This window comes from Passer domesticus, chromosome Z, assembly GCF_036417665.1.
Source record: "Passer domesticus isolate bPasDom1 chromosome Z, bPasDom1.hap1, whole genome shotgun sequence".
Lineage (NCBI taxonomy): Eukaryota > Metazoa > Chordata > Aves > Passeriformes > Passeridae > Passer > Passer domesticus.
In genome coordinates this window covers 945,734-967,244 of record NC_087512.1, presented here as the reverse complement: position 1 = coordinate 967,244, position 21,511 = coordinate 945,734, and the positions used below count along the sequence as shown (strand labels likewise).

The 21,511-nt window shown below is 47.5% G+C and overlaps 1 protein-coding gene and 1 long non-coding RNA gene across 2 annotated transcripts; one reads left to right on the top strand and one right to left on the bottom strand.

Moving 5' to 3' along the window:
• Nucleotides 1-651: 651 nt before the first annotated feature.
• CFAP53 (cilia and flagella associated protein 53) lies at nt 652-17,218 on the bottom strand. The gene is made up of 8 exons (XM_064404234.1): nt 17,100-17,218; nt 15,709-15,938; nt 13,366-13,542; nt 7,422-7,725; nt 4,441-4,659; nt 3,176-3,392; nt 2,641-2,743; nt 652-1,232 (listed from the first exon to the last, which is right to left on the bottom strand). The coding sequence occupies exons 1-8, from the start codon at nt 17,196-17,198 to the stop codon at nt 1,010-1,012; spliced, it is 1,572 nt and encodes a 523-aa protein (XP_064260304.1). The 5' UTR covers nt 17,199-17,218; the 3' UTR covers nt 652-1,009.
• A 699-nt stretch (nt 17,219-17,917) lies between these two features.
• Nucleotides 17,918-18,968, top strand: LOC135290304 (uncharacterized). Its single transcript, XR_010353049.1, has 2 exons — nt 17,918-17,988; nt 18,629-18,968. It is a non-coding gene; the product is annotated as an uncharacterized LOC135290304 (long non-coding RNA).
• Nucleotides 18,969-21,511: the final 2,543 nt, after the last annotated feature.

Sequence of the window (21,511 nt, the reverse complement as noted above, 5' to 3'; positions counted from 1 at the left end):
AAGGCTGAAGGAGAGATAAACAGCTGCAGATGAGCAGCAGCAGAGACTCATATGGAAAAATGAAAAAAGAACATAAAACATTTCCAAATGTCATGAAGTCTGTGAGCAAGAAAGAACGAGGGGTTTTACATGGGTTCTTCCCTCCTGAGCAGGACAGAGGAAAAACTGAAGAAACACCTAGCAAGGAGCTGGCCAGCACCGTGGGGAGCAGCTGGGTCACCCCTGCTCCTCCTGCAGCTGGTGTGGGGACAGAGAGGCCAGCGAGGTGTCCCTGCTCCCCACTGCCACAGCCACCAGCCCCTCCTGAGGACATCCAGCCAGCTTCTGGGCTGCTGCCTTAAATTTTGTGTGCTCCAGCCCCCATTCCGTGTGTCCAGTGTAGCGATCCAAGGAAGCCCAGAGAGGCACGGGTGCCATGAAAATTGGAGGGAACAAATCTTTTTAACAAGACATCTCTAACTTCAGCCCTGCAGACTTAATTCTGCCCAAGTAGAGGATGCACAGACTTGGGACTCCAGTATTCCACAGAGCATTCAACAGATACCAGAATCTTGGAAAAGAATATCAGCTTTTTAATGTTCACCCCACAGTAAAATACATTCAGAGCTTTATACTTGGTATCTAAATACAAGGAAAATAATTTTGCAAACATTTTCCATTTGAAAAGCATTTTAATAAAGGCTTACTAGAAGTTTTCTACAATTTTTCTTTGTGCAGATTAAAAAGAATACCTGTGCATTATGCATGTCACAATAATACACTATTCTATTGTGGAGGGTAGACAGTATTCTTGAATTAAAATGTCAAGCACTTTGGATTGGATTAGATTTGTAAAAAAATCCATGGGGGAAAAATAAACTTTAAAATACTATGTTTCTTGTCATTTCCAATTAAATGTTTTGAATATCACAGTGGAGAGAGTTCTTCCAACTCAAGTCAGGTGTAAGCATCATAAGAAAACATTTTTAAAGGCAACTGAGTGAGCTAAATACCAGAGTGAGTGATGCCCTTAAGAGTCAGGCATTAGTGCTTTTTTTGCAGTGGGGCTCTTTACTTCAGACTTGCTGGACTTTGCCAGAATTAGCTGTATCTTTTCTTGGTACTCTCTCTCTGCTTCCATGTTTGCTTCGTGTTCTTTCTTCCTCTTCTCTTCCTCAGCTTTTTGGAGCCATTGTTGATAGGCAATTTGAGATGCGAGCTGGTCTCTGTATTCTTTGGCTTTCCGTGCTTTTCTGGAAATGCCAAATGAATAGGTTACTTAAGCAGTGTGAGTAAAAAGAATAAACTTTATTATTATTATTATTATTATGTAATCTGTTGGCATTCGAGCATAGACTAAAGAACCATTCAAAGCTCCTTTTAGCAGTTAAGAATAACTGCCACTATTACCCAAATGCTGCATGCTATGTTCTCCAGAGTTAACTGCACTCTGTTGTGTCCTATAAAGCAGACTGTAAAACTGCTGCTCAACCATAAAGAGGGAAAGAACAACTCCCTGTAACCAGCATGCCCTCCCTGCTCCTCGGCCATGGTGAGAGGACAGAGGATGGGGTGCTGGGTCTCAGTCCATCCCTGGCTCGGGCTCAGTGCTGCTGCTGACACCCATCCTCACCCTCCTGCTGAGAACAACTCCCTGCTGCACTGATATTCCTGGAAGTGGCTGTCAGAAGAAATCAATCTTCCCCTGCACCTCAGGACTCGTGTACTGCTTTCAGTCCCCTCTGGAGAAGCAGAGGAAGTCTTATGTGCTCAGGCCCTTCTGGAGCAGGAGTTACACAGACACTTGAATGCCAACAGAGTAGTCAGAACTTGTACACTACCTCAGCAGAGCTGAGCCACAAACCCCTCCTGACACTGCTGAGTGCCATCTCTGCTAAGTGGAGCATATCCCAGCTGGAGCCCAGCGTGCTTCCTTCACAAGGGTGACACTTCTGCCACAGCCAGGAGATTGTTCCCAATAAAGCCCTCAGAGAACACAACAGATACCGGCTCGGGAAGGAGCTACTTGTGTCCCACGGACAAGAGTGGAGAAAGGGCAGGAGTACAAAGGGGAGTAAGTGAGATAAGGCCCTTTGCCCAAGGCTTTGCATGACACCCAGAGGAACATTCCAGCTACTGCGTGTAAGGATCTGCTCCTCCAGAGGCACTAGGAGAGCCCCGTGCAGCCCGGGTTACGTGGTGCTTTGGTGGCTGACACAGGATTGTTCAAGGGATGTCTGTGGGTGGAGTTCAGCAATAAGCCCGGACACACTTGCTCTCCTGGGGCAGGAACAAGCAAACCTTTCATTATCCCTCCTCCCCAGGCTTCTGCCACTCGTAACAACAGCTCAGAGTGTGAGGGGATGTGCTTAGGAAATATGATTGATGTAAGTCACATGAAGATCAAGAAAACCAACACAAGCATATGTACCACTATCTTCTGAGGTCAGAATTAATGACAATACCAGCTGCAGTATCACAAGTCTGCTCTTGGGCAGTTTGGAACTGATAAGGCATGTGGTGGGAAAGCTTCCCTAAATAAAAGGAAGTCCACCCAGTGCTCTAGAGTTATCAGAAAAAAAACCCAAAACAAACAGCTCTGTGGCAAGTTTAAAAGATTGATCTGCAAAGAAATGGCCCAATGGCATAGAAGAAAAATACCTTATACGTTCTTCTTCTTCTTCATATTCAAATTTTCTCACTGCTTCAGCCATTGCCTTCTTCTCTTTAGCAATCTCTATTTTCCTCTCTTCTTTTTTCTGCACTGGAAAGCAAAACCAAAATTACTTTTAGAAGGCAACAGCTCTGCTGAGCTTGAAAGGACTGCAAGCTTGTAAGACTGCATTTGGGCTAAGTAGCCTAAATAACAGGTTTGAATTTTGTTGTTTCTGAAGTGGCACACAAACAACAGCAAGTGTATTCTCAGCTTAATTATTTTTCATCCACTCAGGTCTGGAAAAATTTCACATTCAAGGCATCGCAATAATATAATTAATAACAACGACTGTTTGCCCATGCAATCCTTACTTTACTAGGCTTTGATGGCAACGGGGAATTAGCATAAGGAATGCCTGTAGGAGTGCATTTTGGGAACAGGTTCAGGGAGGGTCACATTGCTGTCCACTCTGTCACACGGTCTGTTCCCAGCAGCAGGGTGCTGCACTGCCCCTGCCCAGACGTGTGCTCAACCACTTACACTTCTCCATCATCTGCGACTGCCTTGTGGTCACGACATCTCTCAGCAGCTGAAATCGAGCCTCCCGCTCTTGCTTCTGTTTCTCAACCCTCTCGGCCCAAACCTTGTCCCTCTCTTCCTTGAAGACCTTCTCATCTTCTCTTTCTTGCTCCTTCTCCTTCCTCAGCTGTTCAGCCAGATGATCCAGGTAATTAACTTGCTCCTTCAACAGTGTTTGCTGCAAACACACAGACATTTGCAGATCTGGGTAAATGAGTTCAAAAGAGCCTTTCAAACCCTGAAGAAAATGGTGATTCACAGCCAGTGTGGGATCTGGGAGCCCAGAGACCATTCCAAAACCTGCCATGGGAAAGAACTGCTCAGAATCCTCTACCTGGCCAGACCACAGAACAAATACAAAGCGATCCCTTTACCCACAGCAGCTCAGCTGCCTACAGCCCATCCATTTCACAGACTTCCACAGCTACCAGGCTACTCCATGCATTAAATATAATATGTAATATGTAAATATATATGCAATATAATATGTAATATAATATATATCACCTCCTGTAATTCTGCAGCAAGGTGTAACATTGAGCTGATACAACTTTCCTAACCTACAGGAGCTTCTAACCACCTCTCTCCTGTGTCCTAAATACCCTGAGACTCATTTGCACACTGAAGTCGGACAATCTACTTGTTTTAGCTTCAGGAAATTACAGACACATCCACTGATTCATGGCATCTCCAAGAAATAAAACATGAGAGTTTGCATCTATCTATATATTGTTTTTAAACAATTTAATTTTTTTAGTATTCATTTATTACAATAAGTAATATGATAATATTAATATTATTATAATAAATATTTCCTTTCTTCTGTAGTTACAAATATTTACTACATCAGATCCATGAAACAAAAAATAGTTGTCCAGCCTCCACAAAAAAGGACGATAGGATGATAAAGCTCAGGTGATTTACACACAATGAAATCAGCATGGAGGGACAAAATTCCAGGATTTCCTGAGAGCCCCCACCTCATTTATCCAGCCTGGTAGCCTTGCTGAGGGCAAAGCAGGCTTTAAAGAGCTGTGGTTTTAACAGCTAATGGGCTCCTGCAGAGCTGCAGGGTGCTGGCAGGAGGAGAGGCAGCAGGCTGCTCAGCAAAAGAATTATCTCATTCAGGGAGAAGGGCTTGTGTCTGTTCTCTGCTACCCTGTGCAGGGCCACAGAACTGCTCTACACGAGGTATTGTCCCCCAAGTTCACAACGAAACACCTTACTTTTTTATTTCTTATTTTCTCATACTCTTTGTCGGTGTCCTCAAAATCATTCTCCAAGATCATCTTCTCTTCGGCAAGTTGAATTTGTTTTTCTGCATCAAGATGCTTCTGCCTGTCCTGCACTGCCTTGAGCCACATCTCCCTGCATTCCTTCTGCTGATATAGCTTCTTCCTCTCCAGGTCCTCATTTTCTTTCCTTAACTGGTGCAGCTCTTTTTCCTACATGGACAAAAGTAGCCAGCTTGTAAAATTACTATGTAACTTCAAACTAAGTGATGGCTAGAGTTAGTTTATTGCAACATTGAAGAGAAAAACCTTGCTGGCAACACAGAATTAGTGTCATCCACTAAACAGGGTAAGGCCTGAACATTTCAGCATATCATTCACTATAATTCAGGATTTTAATCTGTAATTATCACATGCACTTCAGTACAAAAATGGTATTGTGCTGGGTGTTTTCCAAATGTTTCAGGCAGATAGAGTAATCTCTTTAGGGAAATCAGTGTCACTGCAGCACTTTTGATCTATATCCAAGGGTTCATACACAGCCACAAGCACTGACGACGTTCAGGGCCGTGTGTTCCTGACATTTCTGTAGATATTATCTGTCCTCTGCCTGTGTTGGGTGATCAGAGCACTGCATCTCTACCAGTCATAAAGCTGATATAAGTCAGTGATTCTGTCTTTGTGTTCTCATGGACAGTTACTGAATCTCCATGGTTTTAAATCATCCCACTTCATATTCCACTTCATATTGGAAAAATGTACAGTGAAACTGGGTTCTTAAGAAAGAAACAATGACAACTCGGAAATGCATATTTGTGATCAAATAGGTATTTGTATATTCAAGATTATTTATCCACAAAAACATTCAAAAGTAGCATCATTAAGTAATTCATAAGTATAATTTCTGGACATCTTGCAATTGAATAAGTGTACAAGCACAACTGCACTGAAACATAGTCATAACACAGTGTGTGACCATCATTAGCATTGTATTATCTCAGAAATCATGCTTCAGCTGTCTCTAAGGCACAAAGTTTTTTGCTAACCTGTTTTTAAATTAAATGTCTCTTTTATAATGTGAATGAGTCTTTAAAAATGCCTTAGCAGGTTTGTCATAAACAGCGTGTCTAATCTTTCCATAGGGAAGCAGAAGCTGCACTCCCTGATGAACACCCCTTTTTATGCTGGACATAAAGCACCCACGGGTTCTTGCAGTATTTCAGAGCCAAAGCTGACTTTGTATCTGCCTGAACTGTCAAATTCACTTTCAGAAGCTGGTGAAACAGCTTTGAAACTCAATATATATATAATTTGAGGAATAGCATTAGAAATCCAAAAAGCTTTGAACAGCAAAGGTGGAAAGAAGGCAGAAATAGTTAGCAGTCTGCTGTGCAAGTTGGCACATGTCTTTGAATGAATTCTGACATCAGTGAAGCTGTGTGAGAGCAGCCAAGGATGGGATCCATGAAGGTTTGTTCACTGGGGTAACACAACAAATGTGCAAACAAGTGGTTACCAAGCACCCTTCTGCATGCCAGGACCAAAGTGCTGTGGCACAAACTCTTGACACTACAGTCAAGATAACCTGAAGTCAATCTCTTTCCAAGAAATCACAATTCTTTAAGGGACAAATAAGACAAAGGAGGAAGGCAGCTAATGTAACTAATGTAGCTAAAGCAAAAATTGCTGTCTCTGCTTTGTCATCCCCCTCTGAGATATCCTGGTGCACACATGTGGTCTACCTTGCCAAAGGTGCGAGTTCTCCTTCACTAAATATTCTATTTTCATTGCAACAACCAGGAGAAACCTTTATGCACACTTAGCTGTCCATTCACCCAGATGAAACTCCTGGTCATTAGGGGCTACCAGCCTGCAATGAAAAACTTGTAATGAGACCATCTGCCACATCCCTCTTCTGCTGAGAATGGATTACATTGCATTTTCCATACAGAAACTCTCCTTCAAAGGAAGATTTTTTTTTTTTTCAGAGGCTCAACCACTTCACCAGAAATGTATCTCCTTGACAGAGCCCCAGGCTGCTGTCTCCAGGGGAAGGTGCAGAGTCTCTATTCTAACAGTGCTTTTCTGAAAAGGCCAGTTAAGGAGCAGCATTCTTTGCCTGGGAGGTATGGCAGTGCCTTAGAAGCTGTTACCAAAAAAAAAAATAATTCTATTCTACATGTTTTTAAATAAGCAAAACATTAGTCTAGCTTGGAATATTTTCACAGCCAGCATTTTCAGAGCTTTAGATTCATTATTGTCTCATTTTTATAAAATGGGGAAGTATATATGATGCCAGCACCAGATTCCAGTGTCTAACAGAGTCTCCTGAGTGATCATTCAGCCTCTACATGTAAATAGCTGCAAAATGAAGATTGAGTCTGAGCTAAATAGCCTCCCATAATTCAAAGTCAACACACAACACTGAACTAGCAAGCCAGACTAAAGCCAGCAAAACTAGACCAGGAGAGATGGAAAAGGATGATGAAAAAAGAAGGTAGTGGCTGAGCAGTTGGGCCAAGGTAGCCAAATCTGATGTGAGCTCAACAGCAGCCAGGTCTAACAGGCAAGAGGCCTTAAGTGCTGCTTGCTAATTTGCTTTAAAAATATTTATAAAATAAATATTTCAGCTGGGAAACAGGACTCCCCTGCTATCCTGCAGGAAACTGGAAAAAAAAAAAAAAACAAAGGTATTTGGCAAAAGCTTTAAAATATTTCGATTTCCCACAACACCTCTGAGAGACTGAGTGCAAAAACCCTTTAGAGTGCCGAGTTTCAAAAGATGTATCTGCCTCTGTAAACGGGAATGCCTTTGCCACAACTCTGGAAAAGAGGCTTAGCTTAACAGCACAGGCTCAGATACTAATGGAATCAGTGAAGATACAAATAAGGTGTGGATTAGTCTAAATGTCTAGTAAGCCTATCATTAAAGGGCCTTCTGCCCAAGCCTGAATGGGGAACACTATGGAAATTACCAGCCTTTCAGCATCCTGTCTGATCTCCTGCTTCTTCTCCTCTCTGCGAGCGGCGTGCACGGCCACCTGGGCGTCGCGCACATCCACCATTTCCCGGATCCGCGCTGCCACCTCCTGCGCCTTCAGCTCCTCTTCCTGGTCCTTAGCCAACAGCTCCTTCTCACAAATCTCTTCCAACTTCCTCTCCTGCATCTTCTCTTCCTTTTTCAGTAACTCCTTCAGAGTCTGCTGGGCCAGCTGGCAGTCACCCAGATCCTTCTCACTCAGTTTTTTACAGTGTTCGCGATACTCGTGACATTGGTTTCTGGAAGGCAACATGAAAGCTTTTTTTAAAAAGTCTTAAAACAATAAGCAGGTCTGAAGGTGTGTGGTGAATGAAGGTTCTCAGCTCATCACTGCTCAAAACACAGCAACCCAGGACACCAGTTATACCCCTGGTCTGACGTTCATTCCTTGTGGAACCCAAGGAACCACAGAGAGCCTGATGTGATGGAAGTTTTGATGTAATGAGCTAAAGGATTTGAATTTGTAAAAAAAAGTCAGAATCAACTTCCTCACAAGGGGAAGTGAAGAGGCAGCAGTGAACTCTGCTCCCTATGACAGGGACAGGACCCAGGGCACGGCTGGAGCTGTGCCAGGGAGATTTAGATTGGATATCAGGGAAAGGCTCTTCCCCAGAGGGTGCTGGCCCTGCCCAGGCTCCCCAGGGAATGGGCACAGCCCCGAGGCTGCCAGAGCTCCAGGAGCCTCTGGACACCCTGCCAGGGATGCCCAGGGTGGGGTTGCTGGGGGGCTGTGCAGGGCAGGAGCTGGGCTGGGTGATCCTGGTGGGTCCCTTCCACTTTGGGATATTCTGTGAGTTTAAATGAACACACAATACATCCACACATTCTATATACAATGTGTACTCTACATGTAGCTGGAACATTGGGGGGTTGTGTGCATATGTATCTTGTATTAACATATAAAACACATTCATGCTACACTTATCCAAACATGTAGGTTGGTCCCTATTCAAATTAAGAGGTAGAATAGGTTGGTAAGTCACCTGAAAGATCATTCATATTCAGAAAAGTACTGCGACTGTGGAAATGTGGGTTACACGGTTGAGCAGGATCCACTAGAAATTTATTAATTTTTAAAGTGAAATTCTGTGGGATAATTCAGACAAGTCACAATAAAAGCCTGGAGAAGGCAGAAAGTCAAATAAGTAATGCAGCTTTCAATTTTCATTCACTCTCTGTAACTGAGTTGCATATAAAGAGGTAATTTATCTTCAGGTGAAGAACACTGCTTTAATTGCAGATTCTGCTTTTACTTTTGCAAACAAAGCACTATTGAGATCAACACATGCCATCAAACATTATTTAATTTGAACAATCTGCAAGCATTTTAATTCTGTTCTATAAACATGATATAGATTTTCATTAAGTCAGAATGTGAAACTGGCAGACAAAGGCAAAGACCTGCAAGTGTGAAGGATGTGTATGGTCTGAGAATATGTGACAGACACATGTGAATGCTGTGAAGCGAAAAGATATCTCACAATTTCATGCTGAATGAATCTATGCAGATCATTGCAAAGGTGTTTAGAAATTCACAGAAGATATCACAGCCTGAATCATTAACAATTTTATGGCAGCAGTACTTACCTGAACAATGTGAAATACTATGACACTGCACAAGCTTTAGTTGACTATCCTGTGTAACAAAAATAATTAAATATTCATCAGGCAACTACCTCAAAGATATTACCAATCTCCATATCAGGGTAGTTATTTAATTTTCAGAGCAGAGGTCAGCAGAGAGGTTTTCTCTCTGCTGGCATTCAACAGTTGCTGCCCCACATTTCCTTGGGAACAAGGACATCTCTCTGTTCATCCTCTTGGCTAAAGCACCCAGTGCTGGGGAGCCTGTGCTGAAAGGTTAAGGGCACTGACACAAACAGAGAAAGGGACAGCACTGCTGTGAAAACATTTCCATTCTGCTTGCTATTTGTTGAACCTGCCCCAGCCTGAGCCCCCTGCCCTGGGCTGATCCCAGCGTGGGCAGCAGGGCAGGGGGATCCTGCCCCTGTGCCCTGGGCTCAGGTGAGACCCCACCTGCAGAGCTGCCCCAGCCCTGGCTCCAGCAGCACAAGGACGTGGAGCTGCTGCAGCCAGTGCAGAGGAGGCACGGAGATGCTGCCAGGGCTGGAGCCCCTCTGCTCTGGAGCCAGCCTGGCACAGCTGGGGCTGCTCCCCTGCACAAGAGAAGGCTGCAGGGACACCTGAGAGCCCCTGCCAGGGCCTGCAGGGGCTCCAGGAGAGCTGCCCAGGCACTGGGGACAAGGCCTGCAGGGACAGCACACAGGCCATGGCTGCACTGCCACAGGGCAGGCACACATTTTGGGATCTTGGGCAGGAATTGGTGGCTGGGAGGGTGGGCAGGCCCTGGCCCAGGGTGCCCAGAGCAGCTGTGGCTGCCCCTGGATCCCTGGCAGTGCCCAAGGCCAGGCTGGATGGGGCTGGGAGCAGCCTGGGACAGTGGAATGTATCCCTGCCCGTGATAAAAATGACTTTGAAAGCCCCTTCCAACCCAAAATTCCATGATGAGATGCTGTAGTTCAGTGCCAGTGCAGGCTGGTGAAAAGGGATGGTTGTTTTACCTCTTGGACAAGACAGGAACCTCCTGACCACTGTTGAACCCAGCAATAAAAGCAGAGAGCAGCCCAGGGATGTGCCTGCCATGAGCCATGGCACGTTCCAAGGAGCACCCTGCTCCCAGGAGGTCATCAAACGAACTAAGTCATTGATGGTTTTCTTACATTTCACCACTGGAGTCTAGCCTTTCTTCTCCTGGGTGGGAGTTAGTGATGATGAAATACCACAGCACTAATTAGTATTCATGAAAAACATATTTCTCAAATGTTGTGAGGGAAACATGCTATTATTAAGATTCTAAATCTTTATATTATTAAGATTCTACATCTTACAATTAGCAATCATTGTATTACCTTAACACAATGGGTTCAAAGTTCTCTTGGCATTGAAGAAATAAAGAACTAGTTGTTCTTTTCTGTGATTATAAACTAACCTGATATTTATTGAATTCCCACAGGGGAGTAGGAGTGAAATATGTTCAGCATTGTTAGAATTTTAATATAAAATAACCCTTTAATTGCTTGATTTCATCAAAATAATTCCCTCAAAGCAGCTTTTACACCAACCCATAAACATCTGCTCCCCCAGATGGCAGGTTTTCTTCCTCACTTTGCTATCTTAAGCTTCTTAACATTAAAACTGTGCCTGGATGTGGCTACTTCCCAAAGACAGAACCTGCTCAGTTATTTATTCATTTTATGGCTGCAGCACGATGTGGCTGGGATAACATCATTCCCCATATGGATGCTTCTGATGTTACCACAAGAAAGAGGATGTGATCCGTGTTTTATGCAAATTTTAAGACATTGCAGTTTTCTTTAAAGTTACCAATGATGAACATGTCCTCAGGCTAGTACTGGCTGAGTCTCTTCTCAGACAAGGTGTAGCCCTCCTTGAAAATGAATTCCAGCAGGACTCCCATGGTCCAAGCCTTGTCCCCTCTGTCACCTTGTGACAAAGGACTCTCCTGGTTAACATTGCTACTGAGAAGCTGTTACATCTGTACCCCCAGGCCATGGCAACCAGCCACAAAAAATAAAAAATGCTGCCTTTTAGTGCTCTGGAATAATGTCTGATAGTGTAGGTGTTCCTATACCTCAAGGTTTGAGAATCCATGCCTGAAAAAGGGCAGAGCACCTTGCTTGGAGTTAAAGGAAATACAAACAAGTCTGTATCAGGTTTCAGAAAGATATTCAAAAGAGTTGAAAATCCACAGGCAAAGAGAAACAGAAGATCATGTCTGTATCCACCTGCTACTGGATTGACTTGCCAGGGCTCCTAGGTGTGCCCTGGAGTAATCATCTCCAAAGGGGGCAGGTGTGCAGGAAGAGAATATGTTTTGTATCATTGAAAAATAACATTGCAAAGTAAAAAATAGCATTTATTTCATCTTTACCTCATCCTTTTTAATTTCTATTTGTGCAAATGTTTTATAATGTACACAATATACCAGCACAGTATATTATTATATATTTATATAGTTGAGAAATAAACATATTGGGGTGAATGTTTAAAGTTTTTACAGCTAGGGCTTGCAGTCAGGGGATTGGAGACCACTGTCCCAGAGGACAAGCTGTGACACAATTACAGACTCCTGCTTGTGGATTTTCAGGAAGTGTTAGTCTCCTGAGCAGCAAATCCTGCTCCCAGATCTCTGCCTGGACCAGGATGGTTTAGGAGGAAGAATAACATCTAACAGCCAGAGAAAAGCAGATGTGGGGCTACTTAAACAAGACAAATACAAGGAGGTACCCCAAGACTGCCACTCGCAACAGCTGTGAGGAGAGATGGCTTCACTGCCTCCAAGTCCTCTGAAAACAGGCAGCCAGCAGAACACCAACAGCAAAGGTTCAGCAACACTTTTTAACAGGATGCTGTGTGCTGTGAATATGGCTTAGATCCCAGAGCAGAGGGGGAAACGCAAAAGGATAACGGTAGGATGAAATAATCCCATGAGACTGAGTGACCCATAGATCAACAGGGCTACACTAGGATGACAAAGGACCTGAGACATTAGGACGGGCAACTACAGCATGAAAGTTCAAGTATGTGTCAGCAGATGATGCAGTTCAGTGGTGTGATTCATTTTGCAATTAAAATATCTAAAGTTAGACATCTGAACAGGAATCTGCATATGTGCTAAATTCCCACTCTGATCAATGAGAACGTAATTAAAGTCAGTAGAGGCTGGGGTGCAATTCAGCTGACAGGGCAGGTTAAGCCTGTTTGGGACTGACTTTAGGTTCCTGTAACTGATTTTGGTGAAATTTTGAATAGAACAGGAATGCAGATTCCCAGTGAATATAAAGATACCAACACTCAGACACCCACCTTTAGGTAACATCTCCCTGGTGTGTAAAACAAGCTACAAGTACAAAAATAAATATGGCACTCCAGCAGCACTCCCTCCAAACTTTAAAAGTGAGTTTCAACCTCTTTGTGTGATAGATAGAGAACAAATCAGAAGCTGTAAAAGGCAAGGGCCACATTTTCAAACCACCACGTGAAGTCAGGCAGTGTATGCACTTCTAACACCTGTCTAAGTCAAGAAACAGGTTTAACAAACATTTAACATTTTAACAAACATTTATCTGTGGAATTAGTTAATTAGTGTTTATGCACAAGTAAGAGCCAATGTTGAATTTTATCCCCAGCCTGTGCACACTGAGAAGCAGGTGCTGTAGATTTCACGGTACCGTGGGAGACCGGGAAAGACACTTCAAATAATCACAATTAAATAACAATATTATTTCTTTCATCCCTCCCTCGGAAAACCAGATTTACAAGAAAGGGAGAAGGCAGATTTCATGCCAAGGCCTCAGGTCCTAGTAAGTACCTGCAATTTAATGCTTTCAGTCAGGAAGATTTGGCACAGAACTTCAGGTTGCATTAAACCCTTAGCTGCAGCTGCTACTGTTGAAATATATGCAATAAATAAAAAAAAAAACGCTGTCTTTTTAGACAGTCTCAACGTTTCAAGAATCTTTACTGACATGTTGTCTTAGTAAGCTTGATTTAAGCCAAATTAACCTTCCCTGCAGCCTGTTCACTCCAACAGTATAAAGCTGGAGCAGGAATTACAAAAAGGGCTGACTTGGCAGGTGGAAATGCAGGGATGCTCATGGGACAAGGAGGACACACTGCATTTGCAAGAATTAACTACTTTGATTTTTTTCTGTCTTACTGTTTCAATCACTTTCATCTTTCCTTCCTCAGTTTATTATTGCCACCTTCTTTTTAAATTCTCCCTGTATATTTACTTTGGGCAAATTCTCTTTTGTAAGACATTTTTATGGCAATACCTGAACTGTTGCTCTCGTTTTTCAGCCACCACTTGTAGTCTTTCTTGCTCCTTCTTCTCCCTCAGTAATTTTGCTTGTTCCTTCATCTTTACTTCTTTCTGCTGTGCCTTTTCCTCCTCAAGTGCTCTCATCTCAGCAAGGTGCCTGCTCTCCTCTGCCTCCAGCAAGTCACGGAGCCTGTAATGAAAACATTTGAATAAAGGCTAAATCAATCCTTCTGTCGAAGGACAGTTTTTGTTTATCTGTTATAAACACAAAGTGGGCACTGGGCTCCTTTCAACACCTCTTGCAAATGTCAGAGAAGTGAACATCAAGTTTTAACTCAGGGATCAGTCGTGTTGTGTCCACCAAGGGAATCTGACAGGACAACATGAGTGATTCTGTCCAAGCACAGTTTAAACTCCTAATCTTGCAAACCCACTTTCAAAGCTGCTTTATGACTTCAGTTCCCCATTCATCAAACTATTCTGTTTCTCAGACTGCATTTGTCACCAGCTGACAACAATCAGATTTTTTACTATGGTTATCTTTCAGCATAGACCCACAGCACACCCTGAGCTGGAAGGAACCCCAGGATCACCCAGTCCAGCTCCTGGCCTTACAGACACCCCAACAATCCCTCCCTGGGCATCCCTGGGAGCAGTGTCCAAACGCTCCCGGAGCTCTGGCAGCCTCGGGGAGCCTGGTCAGTGCCCCACAGCTCTCTGGGAGAAGAACCTTTCCTGATGCCCTCCCTCCTCTATGCATCTATAATTGTATCTTCCCTCAAACGACCTCTTGCTATTTTAGCATCACTCCACAAAACACTTCATCCTGAAATATCTTTGATGAGAAAATTATGTCAAATAGGCAGTTTTTAAACACATCATCATTTACTTCTCTGTTAATCCCAGCAGTGAGGAACCTGGGGCTACCGAGTCCAGAAATCAGCGATTTCAGCCCAAATGCCACAGTGTCTCAGCAGAAAGGGACGCGGGGTCCCGGCAGACAGGCCGAGCACAGGCCAGTGATGCACCCTTGTGGCAAAGAGAGCCACTGGCACCTCGGGCTGCGGGAGGAGCAGCGCTGCGAGCAGGTCTAGGCAGGGCATGCCTCCTCTCGGCACTGCTGGGACCCGACCCCAGCGCGGCCTCAGCTCCGGGCTCTGCAGCACCGCAAGGACACGGCCCGAGCACAGCAGCCAGTGGAGGGACACTGAGGGACTGGAGCGCCTTTCCCAACGGGAGGATCTCTCCTAAACTTCCTTCCTAAGAGAGCTGGGACGGTCCAGCCTGGAGAAGAGAAGGCACAGAGGGATCTTACCAATGTGCATAAACTCCTGAAGGGAGTGATGCAGGAAAACAGTTACTCCTCATTCGTGCTCAGTGGCAGGACAAGGAGCCACAGATTAAACCACGTGAAATTCCAAATGAACAGAAGAAAACAGTTTGTTTTCTTTTTACTGAGAGTGTGGTCAGATATTGGACAGGCTGCCTCCATGTGTGGAGACAAGTAAAACCCAAATGGACACACACTCCTGGACTGCTCTAGGTGACTCCAGGGCTGGACCAGATCATCTCAGGAGGTTCCTTCTAACCCCAGTGCTTCTGTGGAACCCATGTGCAATTTCTCTGAAGGCACATTAGACCAGGACACCAAACTGATGACCTTCACAGCTACAAAGTCACTTGACGTGAAACAGTAACTGAGAAATTAAATCACATTATTTTTTCCAAAGATCAGTACAGCATAATTCTGATCTTTACACGGCAGTAATGTGCTTCACCTTTAATATTTTTGAAAGACTTCTGGAAAATTTTAATTTTTTCAGATGACTGTGCTGCAAAGTGTTATTTGTAGGAGCTAAACATCAGCTTGAAGAGTTTGCAACAAAACCCTCAGCAACACTGAACTGAATTTCTGACACTTTGCTACCCAGGGAAGCTGTGGATGTCCACAGCAGGGTGGGTGGGTGAGCTCACTGAGCCCAAACCACCCTGGCATTCTATGATTCCATGCCCCATCTCTGGAAATGCTCCAGGCCAGGTTGGACAAGGCTTGGAGCAACCTGGTTTGGTGGGAGGCGTCCCTGTCAAGGGGCTTGGAACACGATGAGCCTTAAGGCCCCCTTCCAACCCAAACCGTTCCATCACCTTATGATTGTATCAAGGTACTCTTCATTCTCTTTAAAAATCAAGCAATGAAAGTGCTATGTTACTACTTCTGGCCTTGTCTGTGGCGGGCAGGATGCTCCCAATAGCATGGCTACATGGTTACTGTGTCAGAACAAACGTCGCTGGTGCCCAGCCCTCTGAGCACACACTGAAAACAGCAGGGGCGCCGCGCTGGCTACGTGCTCGCTACCTCTCTCTCCTCACTTCGATCTCCTGCAGGTACTGCTGCAGCGTTGCCCGGACCTTCCTCTCGGCAGCGCGCTGCATCCATTTGTCCTCGCCGCCCTTGTGCCAGTCGCAGACGTTGCGGTAGTGGCGGAACACCCGCAGGACGCGTTCGTGCTCGCGCTGCTCCTCCTCCAGCGCCCTCTCTGCCAAAATCGTCTCCTCGAAGAGGTCTCTCTTGGTGGGCTTGGCTACCTGCCAGAGAAGGGAAATGGGGAAAGCATGGACACCTCGTAGCACCCTTCCAGGATAGGAAGGGGTCTGCTCTTTATCAGGAACTGTAGTGGCAGGACAAGGGAAATGGGCACAGAGTGAAAGAGGGAAAATTTAGGCTAGATGTAGGAAGAAATTCTTTGTGTGGATGGTGAAGTGCCTGCACAGGTTTTCCAGAGCAGCTGTGGCTGCCCCTGGATCCCTGGCAGTGTCCAAGGCCAGGCTGGACAGAGCTTGGAGCAGCCTGGGACAGTGGAAGGTGTCCCTGCCCATGGCAGGGGATGGCACTGGATGAGCTTTAAGGTCCCTTCCAACGCAAACCATTCATGGCTGAAAATACAAACTATTAATCTGTGTGTTTTTCAGCTGAATTCATGACTGTGCAAGTATCTAACACCAAATGACACGTTCATGGTAATTACGGGGTAATCACAGAATCAGTGAGGCTGGAAAAGAGCTCCAAGGTCATCAAGTCCCAGCTGTGCCTGATCCCCACCTTGTCACCCAGCCCAGAGCACTGAGTGCCACATCCTGTCCTCCCCTGGACACCTCCACGGACGGGGACTTCAACACCTCCCTGTGCAACCCCTTCCGAGGCCTGAAAGCCTTTTCTGTGAAGAAATTCCTCCTAAATTAGACAAGCCCTGTCTACACCCCCATAGCACTGGGCTACTCGGGACCCCCAAACACAACACTGGGCTCCCCGGGAGCCCTCACACAGCACCGGGCTCTGCAGGACCCCTCACACAGCACCGGGCTCTGCGGGACCCCTCACACAGCACCGGGCTCTGCAGGACCCCTCACACAGCACCGGGCTCCCCGGGAGCCCTCACACAGCACCGGGCTCCCCGGGACCCCCCTCACAGCACCGGGCTCCTCAGAACCCCCAAACACGGCACCGGGCTCTGCAGGACCCCTCACACAGCACCGGGCTCCCTGGGACCCCCCTCACAGCACCCTGCTCCTCAGAACCCCCAAACACAGCACCAGGCTCTGCAGGACCCCTCACACAGCACCGGGCTCCTCGGAACCCCTCCCGGCGCCGCTCCCGGAGGGTCCCGCCTCAGCCGGCCCCGCTCTGGGGCTCGGCCCCCACGTCCCCTCAGCTCCCCGGAGCAGAGCGGACCCGGCGTGGCCCCTCACCAGCGCCAATTCGCGCGGCCCGCAGCCGGTGAACTCCCGGCGTCTCAGGGTGTGAGAGCAGTGAGGGGGCTGGGGACGGGGCGGGGGCCGCGCCGCCATGGCGGATGGAGGCGCCGCCGTTGCTGAGGGGACGCGCGCGGGACGGAAGTGGCATCATGGCGGCGGGGGCACTGAGGGGTGTCCGGCATAGCGGGGGCACTGAGGGGTGTCCTGGCAGACCGGGAGCACTGAGGAATGTCCTGGCATGGCGGGGACACTGAGGGGTGTCCGGCATAGCGGGGGCACTGAGGGGTGTCCTGGCAGACCGGGAGCACTGAGGGGTGTCCGGCATAGCGGGGGCGCTGAGGAGTGTCCGGCATAGCGGGGACACTGAGGGGTGTCCGGCATAGCGGGGGCGCTGAGGAGTGTCCTGGCATGGCGGGGGCACTGAGGAATGTCCTGGCATGGCAGGGGCACTGAGGGGTGTGAGGCATGACGGGGACACTGAGGAGTGTCCTGGCAGACCGGGAGCACTGAGGGGTGTCCGGCATAGCGGGGGCGCTGAGGAGTGTCCTGGCATGGCAGGGGCACTGAGGGGTGTGAGGCATGGCAGGGGCACTGAGGGGTGTCCGGCATGCCGGGGGCACTGAGGGGTGTCCTGGCATGGCGGGGACACTGAGGAATGTCCTGGCATAGCGGGGGCGCTGAGGGGTGTCCCGAGGTCAGGGGATGGTCAGGGCTGGAAGAGACCTTCACGGTGATCCAGCACTGCCGCTGTAATTCCGAACCCTCCACACCGCGGCACCCCGAGCCGCAGCCCGGCGCCTCCTGAGCACCATCCACGGCGGCTGCCCTCTGTGGGCAGCCCCTGCCTGCCCGCCCGCGTGGCAAAATGCGGAATACCTAAAAGGTTCTGAAGAAGGGGTGTTCTTTAATCATGGGATCGTAAAATATCCTGAGCTGGAAGGGCGCCACAAGGGGGCCCGCCCCGCCTCGCACGGCGACCACAAAATGCAGCCGCGGGTGCCGCTACTGGGACATCAGTGGGGACAGGCTGGCACAGGAATGGAAAGGATTTAGGTTAATTATTCTTATCCTATGGAGCCAGCCTGGCACAGCTGGGGCTGCTCCCCTGCACAGAGAAGGCTGCAGGGACACCTGAGAGCCCCTGCCAGGGCCTGCAGGGGCTCCAGGAGAGCTGCCCAGGCACTGGGGACAAGGCCTGCAGGGACAGCACACAGGCCATGGCTGCACTGCCACAGGGCAGGCACACATTTTGGGATGTTGGGCAGGAATTGGTGGCTGGGAGGGTGGGCAGGCCCTGGCCCAGGGTGCCCAGAGCAGCTGTGGCTGCCCCTGGATCCCTGGCAGTGCCCAAGGCCAGGCTGGATGGGGCTGGGAGCAGCCTGGGACAGTGGAAGGTGTCCCTGCCCATGGCAGGGAGTGGAACAAGATGGGCTTTAAGGTCCCCCCAACCCAAATTCTTCTGTGACTCTGTGAAATGGAGCTAATGACAAAAATGTGTTTCCTGTTCCCACCTGAACCCACAGCTCCCAGGTCAGGACTGTCACAGAGACATGCAGGACATCCTGGTGATGCCAGGCTCCAGACCTGCCTGGCCTGGAGGAACATGGGATGTAAAACATTGGCTGTGCATCAGCGATTGCTTCAAGCTCATTGCCCTCAAAGGAGTCACGGGAAAAAGCTGTTGCTGAAGCTTTGAAGCTCTGGAACACACACACATACACTGCCAAGAACTTTGCTTTCTTGCACATAATCACATTAGCTTTGCTGATAACAAGTTGAAAAAAAATTATGCCAGGGAGGAAAGGTCAATGTTTAACCTGGCTATAAAGCTTGTTCTCATCCAATTAAAAGCCAGTGCAATTACTTCTGGTGTCAACCATGGGATCCTTGCACAGTCAAACACAGCAGTTTGATACACAGGATTTGCACACTGGAGAATGTGTTATACCACCACAGTAGTGCTTGAAAATGAATTTTTTGAGTTTATTTCCGTAGAGACTTAATGCTGTCATACTACTTGACTTAGTCCTTGAGATGTTTGTGAAAGGGAAACAACTTCACATCACTTTCCCCCTGAAAAACTTGCATTTGAGTTCTCGGAATTTTATAGTTTTGCCTAGTATTTTATGGTGTGTTTAATGGGGAATGTTGCCTCAGTCTTAAAAGCTACACAAAAAATCAGCAATCCGTTTTATGTGTAATAGACAGTGTACAAATGTGCAGCACTGCCATCTGCTTGACATCCAAAAATAAACAGGGACGTGTGGATTCTCTAAAACCCCCATTCTTCTGTGAAGTCCCTCCACCAGCTCTGAGAACATTTCCCCCTGAAAACTGGGTTTGTTCCAAAGACATTGCAGATGGCTTGTGACTTTATTTTACCTTAATGTTTGATGAAAAAACAGACTCTCCTTAACTTAGATGCCTGAGAGGACCCTGGTCACTGGCTTTCCTCGCTGGGAATGTGTATGGGATGTGGGATATGCAAAGGATATGGTCTGCTCTGGATTGGCTGGATTGAATTCTCCTTCCTGAAACCTCTAAGGAGTGGCACATAAATTTCATATATTCACAGAACCACAGAATCCCAGGATGGTTTGGGTGCAAAAGGACCTTAAAGCCTGTCCCTGGCGAGGACAGGGACACCTTGCACTATCCCAGGGTGCTCCAAGCCCCGTTGGCAGGAGGGAAGGGCTGGGAAGGCACGGAAGAAGGACATCACATGCTGAGCAACTCAGCAAAGCGGAGCCCATTTTCAGGAGCAAAATCTGCAGTGGGAAAATCTGGCAAGGACAGTGGGGCCTTTCTGTCCTTCAAGGAAGCATGAGAAACCGATTGGTATCAACTGACGGACAATTCCCTCTTTGTACAAAAGAAACTTTCAGCTTCTTCCTCTAGAAAGAAAATTAACTCTATTTAAGGGAACCAAAGTCCTCCCCACCCCTCATAAAAGACAATTTTCCCTACAATGGCTGCCTGTTCTCTTTGTCTGGGGTTGTGGTGGCTACATGAGCCAGTGCTTGGGCACTCCAGCCCCCTTCCCTTTGCAGGATGAAATGTCCTTCTCTCCTGCAGATGCCCCTGGCTTCCCAGGACGGGGCTTTCAGAAGCTGCCAGTTCCTCTCTGGTTCTGAATCCCCCTGGGGTTTCCTCACTGGTCACACTCCACACCATCTCAGGTTCCTCCAGCCAGGCTTTCTTGTGACTCTTCCTCCAGGCAGTCCTCAAAGTACTTGCTTAGGGAAACCATGACTCGGCTTTTTGTGTCTTTTGGGTACATTTTTTCTGAGGGATTTTTTTTTTTTGTGAGGGATTTCCTGTTTGCTCAGATCCACATGACTGGCTGAGTCAGGAACAGGAGAGTCACATAAATATAAAACCATGTCACAGTGACACGCTTTGCATCAGTAGCAGAGCCCAGAACTTCTAATAATGTATTTCAAAAATGTAAGTTAAATATAAATCTTTCCCTTACGTCGCTGGTCACCGGCAGCACATGCCAGCCAGCACCACGTGTCATGGTGCAGAGCCACACAGGCTTGGCTGTGGCAGGAATCACAGAACCCTGCAATGGTTGGGGCTGGAAGGGACCTCAAAGCCCATCCAGCGCCACTCCTGCCATGGGCAGGGACACCTTCCACTGCCCCAGGCTGCTCCAGGCCCCATCCAGCCTGGCCTTGGACACTGCCAGGGATCCAGGGGCAGCCACAGCTGCTCTGGGCACCCTGGGCCAGGGCCTGCCCACCCTCCCAGCCACCAATTCCTGCCCAACATCCCAAAATGTGTGCCTGCCCTGTGGCAGTGCAGCCATGGCCTGTGTGCTGTCCCTGCAGGCCTTGTCCCCAGTGCCTGGGCAGCTCTCCTGGAGCCCCTGCAGGCCCTGGCAGGGGCTCTCAGGTGTCCCTGCAGCCTTCTCTTGTGCAGGGGAGCAGCCCCAGCTGTGCCAGGCTGGCTCCAGAGCAGAGGGGCTCCAGCCCTGGCAGCACCTCCGTGCCTCCTCTGCACTGGCTGCAGCAGCTCCACGTCCTTCTCATGCCTGGAGCCCCCAGCATACACAGACATTTTTTGTGTCTCTTGTGCAGATTCCCCTGAGACAGCAGCCTCACGTCTTGGCTGTCCTCTCTCACCATTGTGATTAATTTAAATTCATGCTGGCTCTAAGTGCTGCAGCCTGGAAGTTCTACAGATGTTTCATGGTGGAGCTTTAAGCACCATTAACTCATCATTCACCTGTGACACAGCACGTGTTTCCTTTGCATCCATGTATCTCCCCATGGAATTTAACAGCAGCAAGATGCAAGTTTCCAGCACTGGCAATAAAATTCAGTCCTTAACATTTATTTGACTCCAAGCTTCAGGGGAGGAGTGAGACTTTTGAGTTGCAGGCTGAAAAGAGCTCTGTGATC